Source organism: Macrobrachium rosenbergii, chromosome 10, assembly GCF_040412425.1.
Source record: "Macrobrachium rosenbergii isolate ZJJX-2024 chromosome 10, ASM4041242v1, whole genome shotgun sequence".
Lineage (NCBI taxonomy): Eukaryota > Metazoa > Arthropoda > Malacostraca > Decapoda > Palaemonidae > Macrobrachium > Macrobrachium rosenbergii.
In genome coordinates this window covers 74240202-74262934 of record NC_089750.1, presented here as the reverse complement: position 1 = coordinate 74262934, position 22733 = coordinate 74240202, and the positions used below count along the sequence as shown (strand labels likewise).

Here is a 22733-nt window from a genome sequence, read left to right as displayed (position 1 = left end):
AACTATATAATTTTTTCATTATTCTAGAGTTTGGTGGAGGGTGCTTATGGCATTTTACAGGAGTGTTTTTGTTGCAGAGCTTTGGCATTTTCATTGTGTTGTATGGTAATAATTAATGAAATATTGGCATTTTTCTGGTGTTATTTGTACTGTAGTAATTATCATTCCTAACAGGTGGGCGCTGTTTGGTGTTTATGCTCGAAAAGAAATAGTAAAATCGTCTTCTGTGAACAAAGAAGTTGAGTCGGTGGCTATCTAAACACTGAAGCTACTACAGTTGTATAAATACCTTCTACTTAACTGAGTAACATTAGTTTGGTTGTTTAGTTTAAATAGTACTTGATATATGTTTTGTAATGACAGCTGTCAGGTGACAGTAAAGCATAGGTAATTTGTAAGTTAAATTGCAATGCTCTTTTTTTAAAGTTTTGTTTAGAAAATTTATGGGATTAAAATTTGTAGGAATAATGTTTTACCAGGTCAACATTCAGAAAAAGTGCCATTTTAGTGCAAAGTGAAGCCCATCAGTCAGGGTGATCTCCTTAGGTTGCTTTCGATACTTGAAACACTAGTTCAAATGTGTAGTATTGATTGGTCAACTCTTTAAAAGTCATTCTCCATTTGTCAATCATTCTAATGGGTTAACTGTTCCCCCTACCCATTGTTGTTTTAACTTTAATAACTATATAACTAATTTTCAATGGTGTTTCCTAAGAGATTCAGCATGGCTTTGGTGAACTTATTAGGCACATGAAGCTATTCCTCGGCTTACTAGTTCCCAGGTTTAACATTGCATGAACTGCAAAATGTTGTGTAATGAAGTACTTTATGTATGCAAAGGTTAAAAAAAACTGTTAACTTCATTAGCAAATAATGACTTAGCATAAAACTATGTAAGACTATGCTGTGATATATTTCCAGTGCCATGGATGCCATCCTTATGTACATAGGCAGATGATCCAGTCTCCTCAAACGCTTAGCCATGCAGTATGAATGGCTTTTATATTGATGATGCTTCACAAGATGAAGGCATTGCTAGCTTAGGTGGTGACAAATCAGTTGGCACCAACATCCAGTAAGTTTCTGTTTGGTTTCATTACTGACAGTAACTTTGATTGAATTAAGTCCAGGCCATGATAGACAAATTGCCAAAAGCACTGTTGGTCACAGACTCGGCTAAAGAGTTAGCAGATACATGATTGGGACTTTCGTAAAGGTGAATAAGACAGAGGCAGGCAGCACTTGATAAAGAGCACAGCATATCCAGTTAATGGTACCAGCTATGATAGGACCTCCCTGCTAGGAACCAGCAAGGAGAGATAAAGTTAAGGTAAATGTAGCCACCAGGAATCCAGCATTTCAAGATATGAGGCTTACTCCTAGTCATTATGGGGAAGAACCAGACAGACCTCACCTTTCGGGAGAAGGAGAAATGGAAAAATTGCTGATTAGGACCAAGCCCAAAAATTATAGTAGACACAGATGGAGGGTGACTTATTTTTACCCCAGGCACAGCAACAGAAGTTGAAACCCCAAGGAGGAATGCATACATTAGCAGTATGTTTAATTTTCCAGTAAGAGAAGAAGGGGTAGAAGAAGAGAAACGAGTAGTCATGGGGGAATCACTTGCCAAATGAACAGGTAGGAGGCATTCTCAAGTCTTCCTTCATCTCCAAGTGTAAGGATTCACAATATCTCCAGTGTTTTAGAAATATACTATACTCCTTGTGGCCTAGGAGATATTTTTGAACTAAAAACACATTGCCATTTCTTACCAGTTTATTGATTGTCAGCTATAACTAAAGGAGAATCAAGACATTTGGCAAACATTGAACTTTTCAAATATAAAACTTTTTTCATACAAATCATCAATTATGTGAAGCCTACATTTGTAGTCTTTGAAATCTCCTGGACTTAATTACATTCTTCTGCCATTCAGAATATTTATTCAAATATATACTGCACCACCATAAAACAAATGTAGGAACCAAACACCCTCTGCACCATTCTTTGGGAAAGCTTGAAGCAAATGGTCTAGTGGCACGAAGCATAATAGACCCAGCAGGAGGAACTAAAGACGGGTTCACAATAACAACATGGACAGTAGGTGCAACAGGAGGAGTGGAGACAGCATGCATAACAAGCAAAAAGGGCAGAAGCAAAGCAAGATGCACATCATTAATGCAGGTGCACAGCAAAAACCAGGACAGGTGCAACTAGAACAGTAAGTACAGCAGACAGCAAAGCAATAGTGACAGCAGGTGTAACAGAAGTGTGCAGCAGCCATAGCATGAGTAGCAAACTGCACAGTAACAATAGGGACAGTATGTGCAATAGAAGCAGGTGCAGCAGGCAGAGGTAAAGTTAAGAGACACAGCAGCAAGAGTGATGTATGTGCAAAAGAAGGAGCTGTCACAATCGGCTGGAGCAGTATGCAGAGGCAAAACATGAGGCCCAGCTGCAACAGGCATAGTAGTAGCAGATGGCAGAAGCAAAACAAAAGGCACAAAGCAACATGGGCAGCACATTTAATGGGAAAGCTGGTCCTGCAGGCATATCAGAAGTAGCAGTCAGATGCAAAGCAATAGGCACAGCAGTAGAAGGGACAACAGCTGCAGCAGGAGAAGTGGCCACAGTAGTAATGGCTGGGGCAGTAGGCAGATACAAAGCAATAGGCACAGCAGCAGCAACAGAAGTGACCACAGCAGTCATGGCTGCAAAAGTAGGCAGAGGAAAAGCAAGAATCAAAGAAGCTACCGGTACAACAGAGGCAACAGGAGAAGTGGGTGTAGAAACCATAGCAAAGGCTGCAGCGGATGCAAAGAGGCAGCACAGCAGCATCACAAACAGCTGCAACAGTGGTGACCACTGCAGTCATCACTGGAGTAGCAGACAAAGCAAGGAACAGCAGCAACAAGGACAACCAATGCAGCAAAAGTAGCCATAGCAATCATCTCTGGAGCAGCAGGTGGAGGCCAAACTATAGGCACAGCAATAAAGGCAGAAGCAAAGCATGCACAGAAGCAATTGGGACGACACCTGCAATGGAAGTGACTACAAAAGTCATGGCTTCAGCAGTAGGCAAAGGCAAAACAAAGAGGCACAACAGCTGCAACAGATGTTGCCAAAGCAGTTATGGCTGGAGCACCAGGCAGAGACTGAGCAAGAGGCACGGCAGGTGCAACAGAAGTGTGCAGCAAGTATAGAAACAGCAGCAGCAAATGCAAAGCCAGAGGCACTGTAGTACAACTGTAAGAGAAGTGGCTGGGGAAGTTATCACTGGAGCAGCATGCAGAGGCACAACAGCAGGGGTGACAGTGGGTGCAGCAGGCATATAAGAAACAGCAGGCAGATGCAAGGCAAGAAGTGCAGCAGCAGCATACACAACAGCTGCAACTGGAGCAGCAATGGGAAGCAAAGCATGAGGCACAGTAATGATTCAAACATCAAGTACAACATAAGTAACCAATTGGTTCTTAGCCACGTAATATAAGTCTAATCCTTCGGGCCAGCCCTAGGAGAGCTGTTAATCAGCTCAGTGGTCTGGTAAAACTAAGGTATACTTAGCTTACACAACATATGAAGTGGCTATATCAGTCATGGATGGAGCAGTAACTGGAGGCAAAGCATGAGGTACAGCAGCAACTCGTGCAACAGGAGAAGTTGCCACAGTAGTAGTGGCTGGAGCATCAATCAAAGGTGAAGCAGCTGGCAGAGCTGAACAAGAGGCACAACAGCTGCAACAGTAGTAGTGGCCACAGCAGTAATGGCTGGAGTATCAGGCAGAGCTACATTAAGAGGCACAGCAGAAGCAGGTGAAGCAAGCACGGCAGAAGCAGCTATCAGAAGCAAAGCAACAACTTGGACAACAGCTGCATGGCCAGGGCAGCAGGCAGAGGCAAAGTAAAAGGCAGAGCAGCAACAGGGACAGCAGGTGCAACAGGAGGAGGTTCAGCAAATCTAGCAAAACTCATGAAAAGCAGCTTGCAGAGGAAAAACAAGACAGCAGCAACGCAGACAAAAGCTGCAACAGAAAAGGCTACAGCAGTCATTACTGGGAAAGTAGGTGGAATTGAGCAACAGGCACAGCAGGGCCAATAGTAGTGAGCACAGCAGTAGAAACAGCAGTTGCCCTTACTGGTTGACTTTCATCAATCACCTAGCACATGGCCATGTCTTGGATTAACTCTTAGTATAATGCTGAGTTGCTTTTAAGTGAAGAAGTCTCATGATCCATGAACAATTACAGCAGGTACAACAGGATTCCTCCTGACAGGTTGCATTGCAGGTGGATAAGTTGTGGGCAAAGATCCAAATGCTGGCCAGCAAACAGAGGACTTAGAAACTGAGAAGTCCATAGTAGCACATTTCCTTTAACTCAGCTTGTAAGAACGTCTAATTAGTGGAGACCATCCACGTCTTAACAAGTGAGCAAAGGCAAACATTGTTTGACAAGCTACACTTGAAATACTGAAAGTACAAAAAGTATACTGAAAGTACAAAATGTAATAAACCAAGTGAGAGGGGTAAATGGAATAGGAAAAATACCTAGCAAATGTATCTTGACCAGTTAACTAGGTACCAGCTTGTGTATAAAAACTAGTGACCTTTAGGTAAAAATGTCCCACTTGACACTCCAGTGGTGACAATACCTTTAGGTAAAAATGTCACACTTGACACCGATTCCCAAAATAAAAACTGAAAAATCTGGTGAGTTAGCAATAACGAAGTGGGGAATAAGTAATTAATGATGGATTACAAGTGACTGGAAACTTAAGATTGCCAAACAAGACCTGTGGAAATTTTCCAACTGTTCACAGCATTGCAGGTCAGTGAAGAGGGGGAGGAGTTACAGTTCCTACCTGTGGTAAAGGCAGTGTGTGCATGAACAATTGCTCTTCTATCTGGAATACAAGGCTGGGTACATTCACGACTGTAATGTGGGCACTATGTGGCTAAAGAAGCAGTGAAGAAACAAATTTATTTTGTTTTTCAGTCATTCAGTTCACAAAAGCAGGATAATTTTTGGCTATCTTCCAAACAGGTATTTAGCCTTGCACACAAATGAAATTTTGGTGGTCACTGTGATGATCCTCAATCTAAGACATGCTTTCACATACTAAATAACAGCATGATGGTGGCTCTTGATTGTTAGAATGGTGAAACTTGAATATATCGAGTTCCTCTTGTAGAACAGGCAACAGTCGAGCAAATGCATGTACAAGTTTTCTCTTTAATGAGTTGCTGTCAACAGTGAAGTGACTGGCATAGCAAATGAGAATTTGAAGATTCCTCTGTTGTAGAAGGGTCGACTTGCAGTCAAACTACCACTCGACTCATTACCGATTCAAATTCTCTGCATGGTCTTTCTACTTGAGTTTTGTGAACAGTAATAACACAAAAAGGTTTAGTGTTTTGGAAAGTTGCTGTGAAGGAACATGTTTTTATGTAGTAAAGAGCGTTTGAAGAACACTTAGGATAATAACAAGCAATATATTCATAAACTCATTGGTTTATTAAATAAAACCCATCCTTTTGTTTTAGGCTACAATGAAGTAATTTGCTATTTGAATATATTTATATGTAGCTATGTCAAAAGCACATGACAGGTATTTAAATAGGAGTCTCTTTTCTTTCCACTTCTACACTAAGAAAAGTAAGGCTTTGTTACAGATCAAATAAAATTCAATTTGATATTTGGCAAATGTCTACTGCACCACAATTTCACGAAAAATAGATTTGAGAGAATACTGACAGTAAAACATACCTTAGTCATCTTGTGTCATCCATTAAACTAACATCAGAATTTTGTATAGTCTTCAGAGTTTTATGTAATCTTTAACTAAATACTAAAATTAGAGAAGTAAGTACTTTGTACTGATAAATTAAATATTGACAGTTATGTACATTGTAGTTTCTGAATTTATTCATTTCGGAAATTTATGTATCTAACATTTTAAGTTAATTACACTGATCCAGACTCCTGATTCTTTTTAATAATCTGGCAATCTGAACATGCTGAACATTCATTTCTTGTCTTATTACCAACTGCTTTATTATCAGAACTTTTGGTTTCCTAAAGTTCCTTTTCATGAATAAAGGATAATTGTTTGAAAACTCGGTAACAGTCACAAAACCTTCCCGAATATTCATTCTTCCCCTCCACTGTTGCATTAAATAAATTATATTTTAAATTCAACAAGAGGTAAACTCTTACCATAAGGCTAGTCTACAAAAGTAATTAACCAAACAAACAAGTAACGTACTTTACTATACAGATCTATAGAGACAAATTCATTATACCGTATTAACATCAGCTTGTACATTTCCATGATCATGTAATTGTAATTTTCATACTTTCATTCATGGATGTTTCCAGTGCTATTCCTATTTCTGTATCATCTTGTTACAATACAATTTTAAACTCGTTATAGTTCTCATTATTTATGGTGTTTAGACACTGCACACAATCCAAATCAATGAAAGAGTAGAATGTGTAAACAATGAGTAATGAAAACACATCTTAAAGTGAGAATAAATTGGTTTAGTAACCAAAAAGAGGGTTAAAAAGCTAACAATGATACCATTCCAGTGCCTCTCTTACTGATTACAAAACAGATCTTCATCCTTCATAAAATTCTTTTGATAAATATATGTCTAGTTTTGCAAATTCAATACAGTTACAATAAATTACCAGTGTTTTTCTCAAAGTTCTTGTCATACTGGATGTAAAGTGCAATAATAAATTTTTCACACTATACTGCCCCGTTTTTTTCCTATTCTGCTTTAATCACTTAGAATTTTACCTCTGGGTGTGACAATATTCCAAGATTTTAATGTTATATGACTCATTTTTAAGCTTCATGATATTTTCAATACAGTACCAAGAAGTACAAGCACAGCTAGCATCAACCTGTTAATGTCACATACAGTGTATGCATTATGTGTTGGGACATGCTCAAGTTAATCTTAAGACTTTAACACAGCTGAGCCTTTGAATGAGAACTGTGAACCCTTTGGGAATGTTGCACTGTCTATTGTAAATACTGAAAATGAGCCGTGTTCTAAAAATTCATAAGGTTACTTTCACAAGGGAAACAAAAAAGAAAGTAAAAATTAACAGACACACACCTATTGTGTAGTACACAATGAAATATCCTTTAGATTTAATATTTTACTTTAAAATTTTTTTAATGATCAGCTGAACTTTACTCAGTATAAAAACCCCTAACTTTAATAGTTACTTTTGAAACTCAAAATGAATAGTTATAATTAGCAAATATACACACTGCAGCAGCAACATCCTGTTCACTCAATGCACAAAATGAATTCTCATTGTTCCCACACTGATTAGTTAAAATAAAGAATGTAAGGTTCTATAAGACTGCAAATCATATGAAAACCTTTTGTTTCAAGGATGTGACTAATTTAGACAATATTAACCACTTGGAAAAACAGAAAAATTAAGAAAAAGAGTTCACCTGCAAAACAAATTTTACATCTTTGACCATTCATATACAGTAAAATAGTTGCTACAGTAGATGGTTATGATATGATGCTATCCTTTACCTTTAACTTTCAACAACAGTCATAAAATATTAGCAATAACTTTTGATACATTTAGTAACAAGTGCTTTTGTATTGTTAATTATACTAATGTCCACACATCTTATGCATAATCCATGAGTCTAGAGAAGTCTGAGGTTGTGAGTGATCTTATTCATGACAAAAGCTTTATAAAAACCTAAAGGTCACCCAAGCTCCAATATCTCACTTGAATGTCCTAATAACCACTTTACCTCAATAAATGGCTTAACATTTGCTCAAAAAAGAAAGTTGTTGGGGTGGGGGCTTGAAAGATTTTGCTTTTAATGTGAAATACTGTGAAGTAAAAATGCTTATACCAAGGTGGAGGGGGGGGGATTACAAATCCTTTCAGGAAACAATTTCTTAGAAAAAAAAAATCCTTGGGTCTGCATCTCAATCCTGATGTCCAGTTACTGATTTATAATTTTTTTCTAATGATGTGCAAACACTAGACAGTACATACAGTAGTCCTAATACTGATGAAAATGTAAGGAACAAATTTATTATGGTAGATCTTAGAAATTTGGCACAAAGAAATGTTTACGCTCTCAAAATTTAGACCACACAAGATCTGTAAACTTAGCTCTTAACAAAATGAAAACAAAAATATAGGTATTTGGTAATGTACATAATAAAGAGAAACTACTTGATCTCGTGGCTTAACATATAAGTTGTAGAGAATCACAAGGTTACTTGCAAATTCCGAGTGGAGAAGCAAAGTCCTACTAGGTCATCACTAGTTTAACAATCTGAATTCACATTATCTACATATAAAGCACCATTTCTGATTAATAAGGGAACTGGCTCTCCCGCGCCTAAATTTTGAAGTCGTCCAAAGTAATTCACATTTTCAATGTAAATTCTTTAAACAAGATTGCATACAATGTATGCATTTGGAGAATGAACCACATTTCTGCACACTGTCAGTGCAAAACTTTTCCACGCAATTTGAAAATTTGACAAAAGACCTTGCCAAATTGCATGAAGCACTTGAAACTTTCATGAAATACCTGCCACAATATGTAATCAATGTACTTTCAGTGCATCCCTTTTTAGTGATAGCCAGACAAATGCAAGCACAAATAGATGGAAGCATTTCCTTACTATACATACATTCTTTCAAAACTGAAGACTTCTTAAAACTGATGAACAAAAGCTCCATATTTCTTAAAATGACATTCAAGAAAATATCCAATGTCCTTAATGCCTAAAAGTGTTTGATTTTTAATGTTTAACTTGCATACCTTATACCAAATTCTTTGATATCCTTGTCCATCATAGTTTTACCAACACAATCAAGGGGTCAGTTCTTGTCAAAGTCTAGACTAATTTTATGCTGGTTGCCGCAATCAATCCATTTCTTAGTGATGTAAACACATGATGAGAGACTGGTGATCATGAAGAAGGACTAAACAACAGCTTGATAAAATGAACTTTCTTTCATTAATATGTTGTACCAAGTTTAACCAAATGCAATGAAAAGTATTGAATTACAGTAAGTACCAGGAAGATACAATGCATTAATATAAATGCATTTCAGTTTTCTGTGAAATAAATGAGTTTTAAGAGAATAAATGTTTAAATAACAAACTTTCAAAACTCTTTCACTTCTCTCTAAAAGACAAACTATTACCTTGAATAAGCCTCCAAGTGTGTTCTTAGTTGTTGACAGACCATCCATAGTGTTACAGGCACCAAGGCAATTAACAGTGGTCTAGGTAGCACAGAACTAGAAGTAGTCCTCTTTAACTTGGTTACCTTAACATCCTTCAATTTACTGTATCTGTAGCAAAAACATGAGCTCGCAGTTAACCTAATCTATACACGTAGGATTGTCAGGTTTGGTGCCATTTAAGCAACATACTTCAAGGGACACTGCACACTGACTTTGATAAAACTCTTTAGGAAAAATACTTGAGGTGATCCAGTTCATGACTAAGATAGCATCAAATGAAGTCGGTATGAAACAGAATAGGAATATTCCCTGATACTGCCAAATTCTAAGTTGTGCATAACATCCCTATCTTGTAAGCATTAATATTCCAATTATACTGATATTCTTGGCTAAAAATTATTCACATTTAAGCCATTATAGCAAGGTAACAATGCTCTTAAAAAGTGGTTTGTGATAAACACTGAATGAGAAGAAAAAATTATTCCTTGACCAAGTTTTCAGTCCTCAGTATAAACTCTGCTAAAGTGTCCAATACCACAAACTCCTCTTAAATGTTCATGGTGCAAATAAATGCTACTGTCCAACTGTATAAAAAGTCCACAAATGTAGAAATCTAGAAATGTAATCTGGAACCCATTGTGTACATTTGCCTACAATCATATTTCAAACAGTGGGGCTGAAGTAGTGATTGTCATCATTTGTGAGTGTCTTGGTCTTGTACATTTCCAAAAGAGCCCATGATTCATCTTGTCCTCAAGAATGTGAAGCTTTTGGTACAGGTTTCTTCAGTCTGGTTTTTGGGCTGAAACAGTTACTGCTGAAGGGAAACATTCAGCAATACAGATCTAAAACCTTAAGGAACTGAAATAAACAGTGCTGACCGATGCATAAACGAGCACAAATACAATTGTAGCCATCAAGAGTACTTTTGGTATAAAATCCTACCACCCTATACAGGATGATCTGGTCAGTACACAAGATAGAGGAAATAACTTTGGTGAGAACTCATTTCACACCTAATGGTAGAGTGACCGCTTTTAACTCGGTTCAACAAAAATGCTTACATCTATGCTGATGAAAGAGAGAAAATAATGGAATAGAGAATACTGTATTCTGCAAGCATAAAAAAATAAAACATATCCAAGAGAGAGGTGTATATTTTTACACCTCAGAGAAAAAAGTGACAAGGTAACAAGGCTAAACGTGGGATCCTTCCACTCTGGTATTATCTCTAGAGCTACCACAACCACTGTTCATCGCTCCTAGTTGTAACAATATTGTAATTCGGATAGCATCACACAAAACAGAGACCAGCAGTTTGAAAGTTTATGCAAAAGTAGAGTTTGTATTTGTTTGTAAACAATTACCTACAACACAACATCTTCACAAAATGTGACATCTCGAGACTTTTATATTTCAAAGTATGTACTACTAAATTTGTCTACAAATCACTCATATTAGGAACACAACTCCAAACAATATTACACTCAGTTCTTGCCCTTGGCTGTTACATGTCCTGAATGAGCAATCTTCACACAGTTAAAGCACATTTAGAATTCTTTTTGACCCAACCTCTACCTGCAAAAATTCATGCTGTCTGACAGAAAAGTATTTACTTTAGATCACAGAGCATCAATAAGATGAATCACTACAAATTTCATCACTGATTATTTTTATTTGTTGGGGTAGTTGTAAAACAATCTCGACGAGAAGATGTAAATATGAATAGTAATGCTCTTTCAGCACTAAGGGAAGTGGAGACAATTGTTAGACATGTCAAGTACTGTACACCAATATATATCTTGATACTAATCAAAGCTAACATATCCCTTGATACATTTAGTGATATACCTGTACTGTGGGAGATATACACATAGACAAATGTTATTAATACTCCCACTCAAATGACATGCAATACTTATTTGTAAAACAGTTTACTGCAATTAAGCTTGAATTTCAGGCTGCACAGTGTAGAGGTTGTACAAGAAGAAATGTTTACCTAAAGCACTTTTCACATGATGCAAATTTTATACTAAAGGCTGAGTAATGACTTCAAAAATTGTTGAATACTATATGAATTATGAATTAAGGCATGTAACAAATACACACTAGTAAGAATACTCTTAATTTACTTTGCTGTTTTTCATATAAAACGAGTAATCAATACATTGCAGATGTGTAAAGTGGTTTAAAATATTCTTGATTAATGCACATAGCTACATACATTATAAATTACTTTACTTTTGAGAAGTTTCAACAAACCTCAATTACTTTTTTATGCTAAGTTACTTTGAGAACATCTGTATTTACCACCATGTTCTTACCAGTGACATTTGATATGATGTAAATGCACCGATTCTCTGACAAGAGAACTGCATCTGAATCACATTCTTCCACTTTGCTGGAAATTCTGATAATACTAAAATTAACTTTTAAGTCAAGAAGTTGACTAGAATTAATAAGAAATGCAGGCATTTTATTTGCTCACTGTCTTATGAAACTTGTTTGTTTCATAAACAACAAACTTTGTTGCATCCCATCATTTCTTAAATGAAAACAAGAAACACTAACTGAAACTGTCAATATGCATAATATGAAATTACTGTACTATATAAAGTAAGTTAACAACCATGAATTGCTTAGCTCAAAACAAGACTAAATTCTAATCTCTAATATCTTACCATATTGAGTTGCATGTATCATTACTGGTGATGGTGTGGGAGATATTTACAGTCGATATTTACATGAACTAATAATTTAATTATAAATAAATAAAAGCATGACTTTGGTTTCAGCAAGAGAATTAATTTCTAGCAGATGTTGGAAGAGGCAGCTTACTACCAGAAGTTCTACCCCTTGACCCAGATGAGGGTTTCGGAATGGAAGAACCCTGGCGATGGTTTCGCGACGAAGGGACTGGTGAGGGTGGCGTGGTGACATGCTGATCTGGTGTGGTGCTTGAAGAGCGGTGACCGGCACGAGAAACACCTGAACCTGTTCTTGAAGATGATGTCCTGTGCTGAGAACTACGTGATAAGGAACGCATTTCGTCTGGGCCAGGTGATGAACATCGTGATGAAGCAGGAGATGATGATGCACTTCCTGCTCGACTGCTGCTTCGACTTCCTCTACCAAAACCACTCACCGGTACTTCCATTCCAGGAGATGAGCACCGTGATCCACCAGGTGAAGAACTACAGCTTGTTGGTCTTGAACCTCTTCCTCTAGGAGTGCGAACCTGGGGTTGTCTTAACCGCGATCCTGAGACGGCTAGGGTTCTTGGACGCTCGTCTGCTTCCTGTGGTGAAGTGCGTGGAGAAGTGGCTCTTGAAGAGGTTGGGGACTCTGTGGGAGATGTTGGAAGAGCTAATCTGGAAGGAGAAGTTCTTAAATTTTCATGGCTTAAAGATTTTGAGCGAGATGGTAAGGGAACACGAGATGTTGATGAAGCAACTGTGGATACTGGCCTATTGGAGCGTGCTGGTGGCCGCAACCTTGTGATAACATTGCTACTATTTGATCCAGTACTACCCGAACTATCCCTTCTCCCTCCACCTCTACCATCTCTCTCCTGATCATCTTGAATATGAGATGAAGATATTGAACCAGGGGCAGGAATTCGACTTGACCCAAGAGAGGACGGCTGTCGTAAACGTGAACTACTGTAGTTGCTCCCTCTGTTCTTGACATCAATTCCTGTTCCCTCACTACTAACAGAAGAATGGCTGCCATAGCTTCTGCTGGGACCTCTCCATCGAGACATATTGGAGTGACCACTTTGGGGAGTTGGCAGTCGACTTTTGATGACTGATTCATCTATACGTATACCGGCATCAACCAAGAATTCATCCGTGGTAGGGTCGAGTGTTGACATGCTGGGGAAAGAAGCATGATGAGTAAGACGCCATGGAGGGGATGCAAGAGGTGCATGCGGTCTGGGGCGAGAATAAGGGGTAGGGATAAGGCAAGAAGGAATACGAGCTAAAGGATGTAAGCCATGCTGAAGCCAAGAGGCACCAAGTGGTCCAATTGGATATGCTGGTGGAGATGACCAAGGAGCCAGTTCAGCTGTATCAAGTAAAAAATAAGAATGAGGAGGCTGTTGCTCTATTAATCTTGGCTCATGCTCACGGGAACCTCTGGAGCGATCACCTTCATACCTGTATTGGGGATATGGTTCTCTTGGATAAAGTTCAGCAGCAGCCAACATCTCTGTGTGATAAGGATCAGGACTGTAGGGTTCTGTAAAGGCAAGAGAGGATAAATATTCCTCAGGATGATCATAAGAAAAGTGTGTTGGTAAGGAATGTGGAGAATATACAGCAGAAAGGTGGGTGGGTGCAAGAGTTGGGGTAATACCGTGGTAGATGTACGTGTCATCTGCATCACGTGGATGAACAAAACGAGGAGGTTTATTATCTCGTAATGGTGGTGGGGATAAACCGTACTGGCGAGCACCTGTGCCGCTATTATCTTCATCTATATTTTCAATGTACTGTACATGCAGGGGTGACTGAAGTGAAGACGGGTCTGCAGAACGTAGCGAGGAACTGTACTTTGGAGAGCGAGATCCTTGCTTTGAAGAACCGTAATAGGAATTTGCAGAGCCAACATAGAGCTTATTTTTATTTTGGTGTCTTGATTTTTCATAATCAGCGTGAGATTCATAAGATGTTGAATCTTCCCTCCGGGGAGATAAGTCATAACGCCTTGAACTATGAACTGATGGTGTATCGTAATGGGGTGTAGGACTGTGATGCCTATCAATTGAATCAAACTGACTTTCAAAGTGTTGGCCTGGTTGGGAATGACTTTGCTCTTGCTGGTCGCCAAATTCATCAGCTTCTGATGCACTATGGTGACGGTGCCGTGTATGCTGCGGAGGCCAAGTATACATTCCATGAGGGCTAGGAGGGCTGGCTGTGCTATGAGTCACTGAAACAAGTTCTTTGGTTTCTTTTCTACTGTGTCTACGACCATCATACAGGATATCAGGATCTTCTGTGTCCGAGTGACTTCCTCGACCATCTATGGAAAGTCCTCGGCCAAATTTACTTCGACGTGGTTCTTCTGGACTTGTGTCAGCTGAAGCAACTTTCCGACGCCATCTTGGACGAGAAGTTCTTAACCAAAATACCTCTCTTGCTGAAAGTCTATCTCCATCCTCATTATCATCAGTCTGTAGTGCTGGAGGGCGACGGGAGTGTCTTCCCCTAGATTCTGAAAGTCTGTCTCTTGCTTCTAGCAATCTATCTCTTGAGGTGGAGAGATTCTCTTTTGAAGTAGAGAGAATATCCTTCGCATCAGAATGCTGTCTATCCCTCGTTTCTACAAGCCTATCTCGTGGCTGAGGTGATCTGGATAAGGAAGAGCTAGAGGAGGGTGGATCTCTCGTGATTCTTGGGGACTGCGGGGATAACTGTTCCTCCCAGTCAATGCTTGGTTCCTCTGGACTTAGTAATACTTCATCACAAATGTCACTAATATCCAATTCTTCATCATCGTCATCGTCATCATCAAGAGACCACTCAGTTTTGTTAGTAGTGGAGTTAGATGTATTAGTAGTAGAAGCTTGATACCCAGCACCTCTGGAAGGCACATGTACATACAGGTTAGAATAAGATTTCAAAATATTTAATTGGTTAGATTCAATTAACCATGCAAAAATAATGCTATCTGGGTGTTTTGTGCTCATAATACTTAAGAGTACCTCAAATTATTTGAAAAACAAAACTGTATACAAACACTGAAAGTGTGAACTAATAATACAATAATGAATGGAGCCTTCAAATATCTAATCATAAACATCATTTTTATTCAGCAGTCACAATGCCAAGATTATGGAATAGAATAGAATACAGTATGCAATTTAGGCTGAAGGCCAAGTGCTAGGACCTATGAAGTCATTCAGTGCTGAAAGGAAAATTGGTAGTAAAAGGTTATAAAGGTTAACAAGCGGAAAACCTCCAAGTCGCACTATTAAACAACTGTTAGAGGAAGGTGGAAAGTAAGATGGAAGAAAGAATATGAAAGGAGGTAACAGTAAAAGAAATGCAACTAGGGGCCAAAGGGATGCTGCAAAGAACCTTAAGTAATGCCTACAGTTCACTGTGTGAGGTGCACTGGTGGCACTAACCCCCTATGGGGAATGCAAAGATTATGAAAATCTTGGCACACTGTGTCAGTACAGTATTACTGAAATTATCAATGTTCAGGACAGCATCTCATTATATTTTTATATTTTGCAACTTTCAAGTGATCATCAGAAAAAAGAGTAATAATGTTATATAATTTCATACTTTGACTCTTTATAAATAAATAAGGGCTTTCATTATACACAATAATAAATTTTAATGCTTTCAACATAAAAGGGATTTTGACAAAGGAAAAATCTATTTCTGGGCTTGACCTGTGTCACCCAGTGAAACCTACATGCCTGTCTTAATGTTCAGCCAAGCCTTTAAATGTAGATTGCCCAGAAAGTTAAACATTTTTCTCAAAGTGGAGTTTTGATACAATAATGCCCTCCACAGAGGGAGTAGCATGCAAATGCTTAACAATGGCAATAATAACCCCCATGAATACAGTACAAAAAAGACATTTATCTTAAAATGATAAAAGGTTAAAAAATATTGTTAATACTGCCTATGCAAGCTCCAGCCATCATTGCTTAATTCTGAAAACTTCATAGATACAAAAATGAACATCCAAATAACATTTGCTAAATTTTTGCCATATATTTACAATGAATCTGAATTACTTTGTACAATGTATACCAGCAATTAACTAAAACTCTTGCCATAGTGTCTTTACTGTGAAAGGTTTAAGAACTACAGAGGTATATTTTCAATGAGATATATCCAGAATCCCATAATCTGAAGACTAACTGCCATACCCAAGATCAGAAATGAAATATCAGTGTGGAAAAGTAGGTGTGCCTAATCTTATTAGCCTCATACTTGTAAAATTATAAGCCAAGAAGGCTTTTTGTCCAGGGCACACTTTGACACAAAGAGAATAATGCAACAGTGGAAATGTCACAAATTTTGTGAAATTAAAAAAAAATTGAGAATTATAACTTAGTAACCACCCATGAAACAAACAAATGCAAATTGTAAAACTTTGTCAAAAAGTGACATTCCAAGGTGTGCCTCATTTAACTTTTCCAGCCTACTTCCACATTACCTCAGGACTTAAAAGGCTTTTGTCACTAAATATCCTTGGCCCATGCCCCAGTTAGCTTTAAGTTTACATATTAGTTTTTGCCCAGGGGAGGTTAGCTTATTTTCCTTTCCCTGGACATAGGAGTAAAATTAGTAATCAGTTGTTAAAATAGTTAACTTCTATTCACAATCCTTAATGGCACTAAGCGTACAGCCACCTGCCTGAGGGTAACAGCCCTTATGCTATGCAGTACTGGTGTGGTTTACAATTTTAATTTATTTTTGTCATCTATGTTGTTACTACATAGCTTGGCAATATTAATCTAATAGTGAATTAATTAGCTTGCATGTTAGAGGATATTCAGAACATATTCACTGATAAAAAACTATGATAAGTCTTCAATTTGTAATTCTGTTAAATGATGGAGTGCAACCATCCTATTTTTGTGAATTTAAAGTGTACAAGATACTGAAACTGAGTATGGCAGTAACTTTCATAAAATAACAAGAAATATTGCAAGAGTAAATCTCCAAACATAAAAGTGACATCATTACTTCAAAAAGCACATTTCCTTTCCTCAGTTACTTATAAATATTATTAGCAAAAATGCCAAGATATTAAAAACCAAATAATATTATTTTACTTCAATCAGTTCTTAAATTATTCAATAAGTTCCAATCTACTGTTCTGGCAGAAGATAAATGTGAAACCTTATGACTGGATTTCTAAGCACTGGCTATCTAAATGAACTTTTGAATGATTTACTATAGATTATGATAAATCACAAAAATTTTAAAATATGGAACATTTATGTTTACTAAAGGAATCTGCATTCATTAACCAGGACATTTTTTCCATCCATGGAAGATTTGATAGGGACAAAGTTTATTAATACTGCAGCCCCTTCATTTTCATCAGCACAATTGAATGAGACTAAATGTCAATGAAAATCTCAGCTTCTTAGGTTAACGTTCCCTACAATTATGGGACAAGAAATATGAATTTTATGGCTTGTCTTTCATTTATGACTTGTCTTTCATTTATGGTGAGTATGATTGGGAAGCTTTACAAAATACAAACTGTCAGGTGCCTTTTTTATTCCAATGATGTGAACTAGAAACCCCAATTTTTACCAAGAATGTGAAAATATCCCCTAGTAATGCTGCAGATATTGTTACCGGTGTGCAAAAATGACTTTCTGAAAAACATAAATCTAAAGCACACTGGTAATTGCAAATCTGACAAAACGAAGCACTATTTCAAATTTACGACAGCCAGAGCTACATCAAAACGTTACGAGACTGATATCAGGAGCAAGCTTACCTATATGCCTTCATGCATTGGAAATTGAGGACATCAGCCGCAAGCAATGTACAGTACATGATCAGGGCAGTAATATATGAAAAAAAAATGCCATACTCTGCCTTCCTATGGGCAAGGAAGTACAACAAGCCTTAAAATAACACAAACACAACAAAATTCGGACGTAAAGGAAAAAAGCAAATTAATTAAAATGATCAAAATGTAAGGGATGGAATTTCCTTTTCTCTAAGTAGATACAAGTCACTCAAAATAAAACAGAATCAAACAGATTAAGAAACTCTTTCTTAACGAGGAGACTATCCAAAACATGTCTTACAACACTGGAAACTCAGAACATGTCAAGGTCAGACACCCAGTTTGGTTGTACTGTACTCTGAAATTATATTCCATATACATTTAATTTTCTTAGAGTACGCAAATCAATATCAATTTGAACTACAGAGAGGTTTGAATTTTTTAACAAGAAATATGAGCCATTTACTAACATTTTTTGAGAGACGTCCCATCTAAATTAAAATAGCCTCAATATAACTAAAAGCTTTCTTTTATTAAAACACGTCTATCATCCATGATCTGTAAAAAGGTATACTGATAATATTAATTTAGAAAGTTTTTTGTTAAAAAAGGATTGCTTAGTATTCACACTGAAATCAATTTAACAGGAATACATAAGCAGTCCCAAACAAATGGCATTATCCACTAACTGGCTCTCTGAGTAAAATGCAGGATCTATTTTCTAAATACTAGTTCAGGGTGAAATAAAGTATTCTTCCTCAGGTTATCTCAACTGCTTGAATTTTTAAATGTATTTTGTTGGAAGTATTTTTCATCTCCAATTACTTAATGGCACACATACATGTACGTAAGAAAGCTCGATTAAGAATGTAGGTGTATGTTAATCAGTCAATCATTACCAACCAAAAATTTTCTTGGCTTTCCCTTGAAATCTGTAATAATTCTTTACTGATTTGAATGTAACAAACCCTATACAACAATTAAATACTCAAGTGCCCTTGGCACTGACAGGCTCACATCTTTAGCATTAAATTACAATTTGGAAGGTCTCTTGTTGCATTTTAATTCTTATGGAAATCCAATACTGTTTTCAAAATGAACAAAAGGAAACTCCATTACAAATAAACTACTGTAATGTGAACTGCATTAAAAAAAACTTGAATTAATACATTAGTAAAAAATCATGAAACATTTCAAATCATGACAACAATGAATTTCTATCCCTACTGTAATTTAAAACACTAGAAAAGCAAACAAATAAACAAGAATCTGGTTCTATGAGGCAAACAAGCCACAACATAAAAGGCACGAGAAAGGAAATGCATTTTTCTTCCCTTATTAACTAATAAAAAGTAAGTATATCAATATTTGCTTCTTTTGTATAACAATATTTGCTTCTTTTAACATCAATGCAGTAAACTTCACTTTATCTGCTTATGGTTTATAATACTTGTTACAGATACAGAATAAAAACCAACCCCATGACATCCATTTCATACCTGGATGTCACAGTCTGTATTGGACTTAATTTTGCTCTCTCTACTTTAATTCTTAATTCTGATATGTTTTTACCTTATATAAACATTAGTGACCAAGAAAAATAACTGGAAGCAATCCACAATTTTTATATGATAAAAACTTGTAATGACACTTTACTATGTCCCTGAGAATTAACTCCTTATTAAATCTGTTATTTGGGGGCCTGATAATGCGTGGTTTTACTAATCTGTCCTGAAATCAGGGAAATACAGCATGAATATAAAACTTGGGGAAAATTAAGATTTATCGGATTTCTACAAACTATTTACTTTGGTGTACTGCAATAGGATGCTATGTAAGATACAAAAAGGTCTTTCATCATAACAGAAATGAAAATAAAAGAAGAAACTGTAAAGCATAAACATGTACTGTTCACACAGTAATAAAATAGTCTAAAATAAAACAAATCTGAAATAGAGGAGAAATTACCGATAAGGCCAGGTAGATATTCTGCAATTCTTCTTTAGATATTTACTGTCAAAAGAAAGTAAACTGCTGAAAACAAAATAAATAACAAAAGGAGAAGGTTTATAAGGAAGTGGCAAACAAAACAGAAAAATAATTAATAATGTAATAAAGAAACAATAAAACAATTAACCATTTACACAAATAAATATGTACAGTTGATGCCCATGATTTTGGTAGGTGGTTTCTGAGTTCATTTAATTGATGGTTGAAAGGACAATTAGGAGTATAATTTGTTCAACATTACTAATATCAAAACATTAAAAAAGCATGCTATACCAAGGCACGTACAATTCAAAATGTCAACGATGCTATTCTTTTGCATTACAAGTAAATTTCACAAGGTCCCAACAACCAGCAAATGATGGGGTCAACTTTACATAAAGCGTGCAACATTGTTCAATCCTCAATCCTTTTAAAATGCAAATGTAAACATGCAAATGATTCTCAATATAGATTTTTTCAAGCCTTGATCTGATGGAAATTAAATGGCCGATAGTTATATTTATTTTAGTACTGTAAAAGGACTGACTGGACAGTTGAGCATTCATAAAAGCACACATTTACTTAGTAAACCTGTAAACTAGGATGCTAATTTATGAGGCTTGACTACATAACGAAACAAATATGAGTGGATGGAAATTACAAAAAGAATGTAAAATGGGTAAATAAATGAGCATGCATTTCATAACATATTCAAGCAGAGAAAATGTAGTCACTAACATATGCAGGAAATTTCTGAGATACATAGAGACAGTATATAAGGGATACTCTAATATCAAATCTATACATTTGCTTAGTGTATACTGTACAGTATCACTTTTGAACTGATTTTCATCATAGAATGTTAATGTACATAATTATAAAGGAAAGACAAATTTTGATGAAATTTTTTTCATTTTTTCTTATAGCCATTGCTCTTTTACTGGTTGGCACTCTTAAGGCAAGTTCAACTGGAACATTCTTTTACTTCCACTTACATAAAAGTATTACTTTGCCTGGTCTGTTTACCCGAGATATTGAATAAAATGGAAATTAAACCAAGAAATCTCATTAATGAATGGTAGTCAAGGGCAATAAATTTTTCATACGCTCCATTGATACTCCACTATCAGCAGCGAATCAAATTTTTTAATTAAAAGTTTGAATAATTTAATGCTGACATTCGCTATTAAAACCATATTCATTTGTGACAGCTCATCCTTCTCGTTTTAATTCTTCACAGGTAAACTTTTTTTATATTTAATCATAAAAACTCAGCAAAGCTATAGAAAACAAAATGCATTGTATGCAGTTCCCATTCTTTAAAGAACTTACTTTCTCCCATATACCTCAGAAAAACTCCTATCAGTTTCTATTTTTATGCTTTATTCATAATGTTTTCAACAAATTACTGAACAGATAAAACTTCACCACCAGATTTGAAAAACATACCGAAGTATTGTACATTCATCAGGAGGTTGCTTTGGTGCATGAGAATTACTCCGTCTTCGCTCTAGGTATGCTGGCAGTCTACCCAAGCCTGAACTGCGGCGATTCGATGATCTTGATGTTGTATGTCTCTCACCAAGACTTGTACTTTCAGTTCGGCTTCCATCTTTGACAATAAAAACATGGAATTAATGAAGCACCAATACGAATACTATCAGAGTTCTTCTGTGAACACATCACTCAAAACAATAATGGGCATACCGTACTGTTATTTACATTATGGGGCTACTAGCATGATAACTAATAAGAAATTACTAAAAAATGTTTACATAAAAGGGTATGCAACGATTTATATTTACATGAACATTCTTGGAAATTAATATAATTTAATAATGAAATTCAGTATGAGGGGACAATTAAGAATTAAGCAAGAATACAATCTTGTTCTTCCAGGGAACGAGAGATGGACCTCAAGTAATGTTTATCACTAAATTTCTCATCCTCATTATTCACTACATATTAAAACTTTGCTCTGAAGTTCCACAGCATCATCAATACCAATAATGAGTATGATATATACTTGGCCACTTCAACATTTCTTTATATAAATCCATACAGTACTGTAGAACAATTAATTGAAGTCTGGCACTTTCTAAGTAAACATCAATCACTAATGAATTACTGTAGACACGGGAATCCCGATTACAACTTTAATAAGTAAAATATTAATGTGAAATTTCTATGGACAAAGAATTCTCCCATGACAACTAATCTTCACAGTTCTAGCTGTTACGCTAGGCCTAAACAATGAGGTATTAAAAACTTACCTGGAGATTTCACATCCAATGACTTTGAGTCCCCTACAGCTCTCCTTTCTTGCCGTTCTTTCCACTCATCCTCAGTCTCCTGACCCCCAGATTCTCCCTCTGGAGATCCACGCTGAAAATAAAAATCAGGAATTAGCTTTTTCTGTTAAAATTCTAAGTTGCACTGTGCTTTATCAGTAGAATTACTTCCCAAGCATTAAATCCATATAGCACTGCACTTCTTTGCTATGTTGAGAAATGCACAAGAAAAAATGAAGACCCTCACAAAGGTGAAAGCTCATACTTAAACCAGAGAGAAACAAAGACATCTAACTGAGAATCTTCTTAACCACAGTGGCATATTCACACTGAGAGTATGGCTAACAATAATTCCTTAAACAAATTGTTTTAAAAATGCAGAACACTGGGTTTAAACAGCCTTATCTCTCAGTTCAAAGATGGGAACCACACAAATATTTAGTGAAAAAAAATTGTTCTGCTACCCCTCCAATGTTTCACAACGTAGTCGAAGAATACCAAGGGTGGAAACCCGAGATATTTCTTGTACTACAATAGTTGGAGGAAAGAAGAAATCCCCAAAAAATAAACAATAAAATGTATGAGAGACATGAAGAGCAAAAGCATCAACATGTTCACAAAACAGCAGATATTTCTCAATCGATCTATCAATCCTAAACACACGCCATACTTATTACTGAATAGTTCAC

The 22733-nt window shown here is 36.5% G+C and overlaps 2 protein-coding genes across 4 annotated transcripts in view; one reads left to right on the top strand and one right to left on the bottom strand.

Moving 5' to 3' along the window:
- Positions 1–6758, top strand: part of LOC136842875 (solute carrier family 40 member 1-like) — a 29676-nt gene extending 22918 nt beyond the window's left edge. For all 3 annotated transcript variants that reach the window (XM_067110769.1, XM_067110767.1, XM_067110768.1), the window contains one exon: positions 175–6758. In XM_067110769.1, the coding sequence (XP_066966870.1) occupies positions 175–259 (85 nt within the window). In that variant the 3' untranslated portion in view covers positions 260–6758. The remainder of the gene's footprint in view (positions 1–174) is intronic.
- LOC136842874 (serine-rich adhesin for platelets-like) overlaps positions 5497–22733 on the bottom strand; it is a 118303-nt gene continuing 101066 nt past the window's right edge. The window contains exons 16-18 of the mRNA XM_067110766.1: positions 22027–22138; positions 21203–21365; positions 5497–14850 (exon numbers count right to left, since the gene is read on the bottom strand). Of these exons, the coding sequence (XP_066966867.1) occupies positions 12066–14850; positions 21203–21365; positions 22027–22138 (3060 nt within the window). The 3' untranslated portion in view covers positions 5497–12065. The remainder of the gene's footprint in view (positions 14851–21202; positions 21366–22026; positions 22139–22733) is intronic.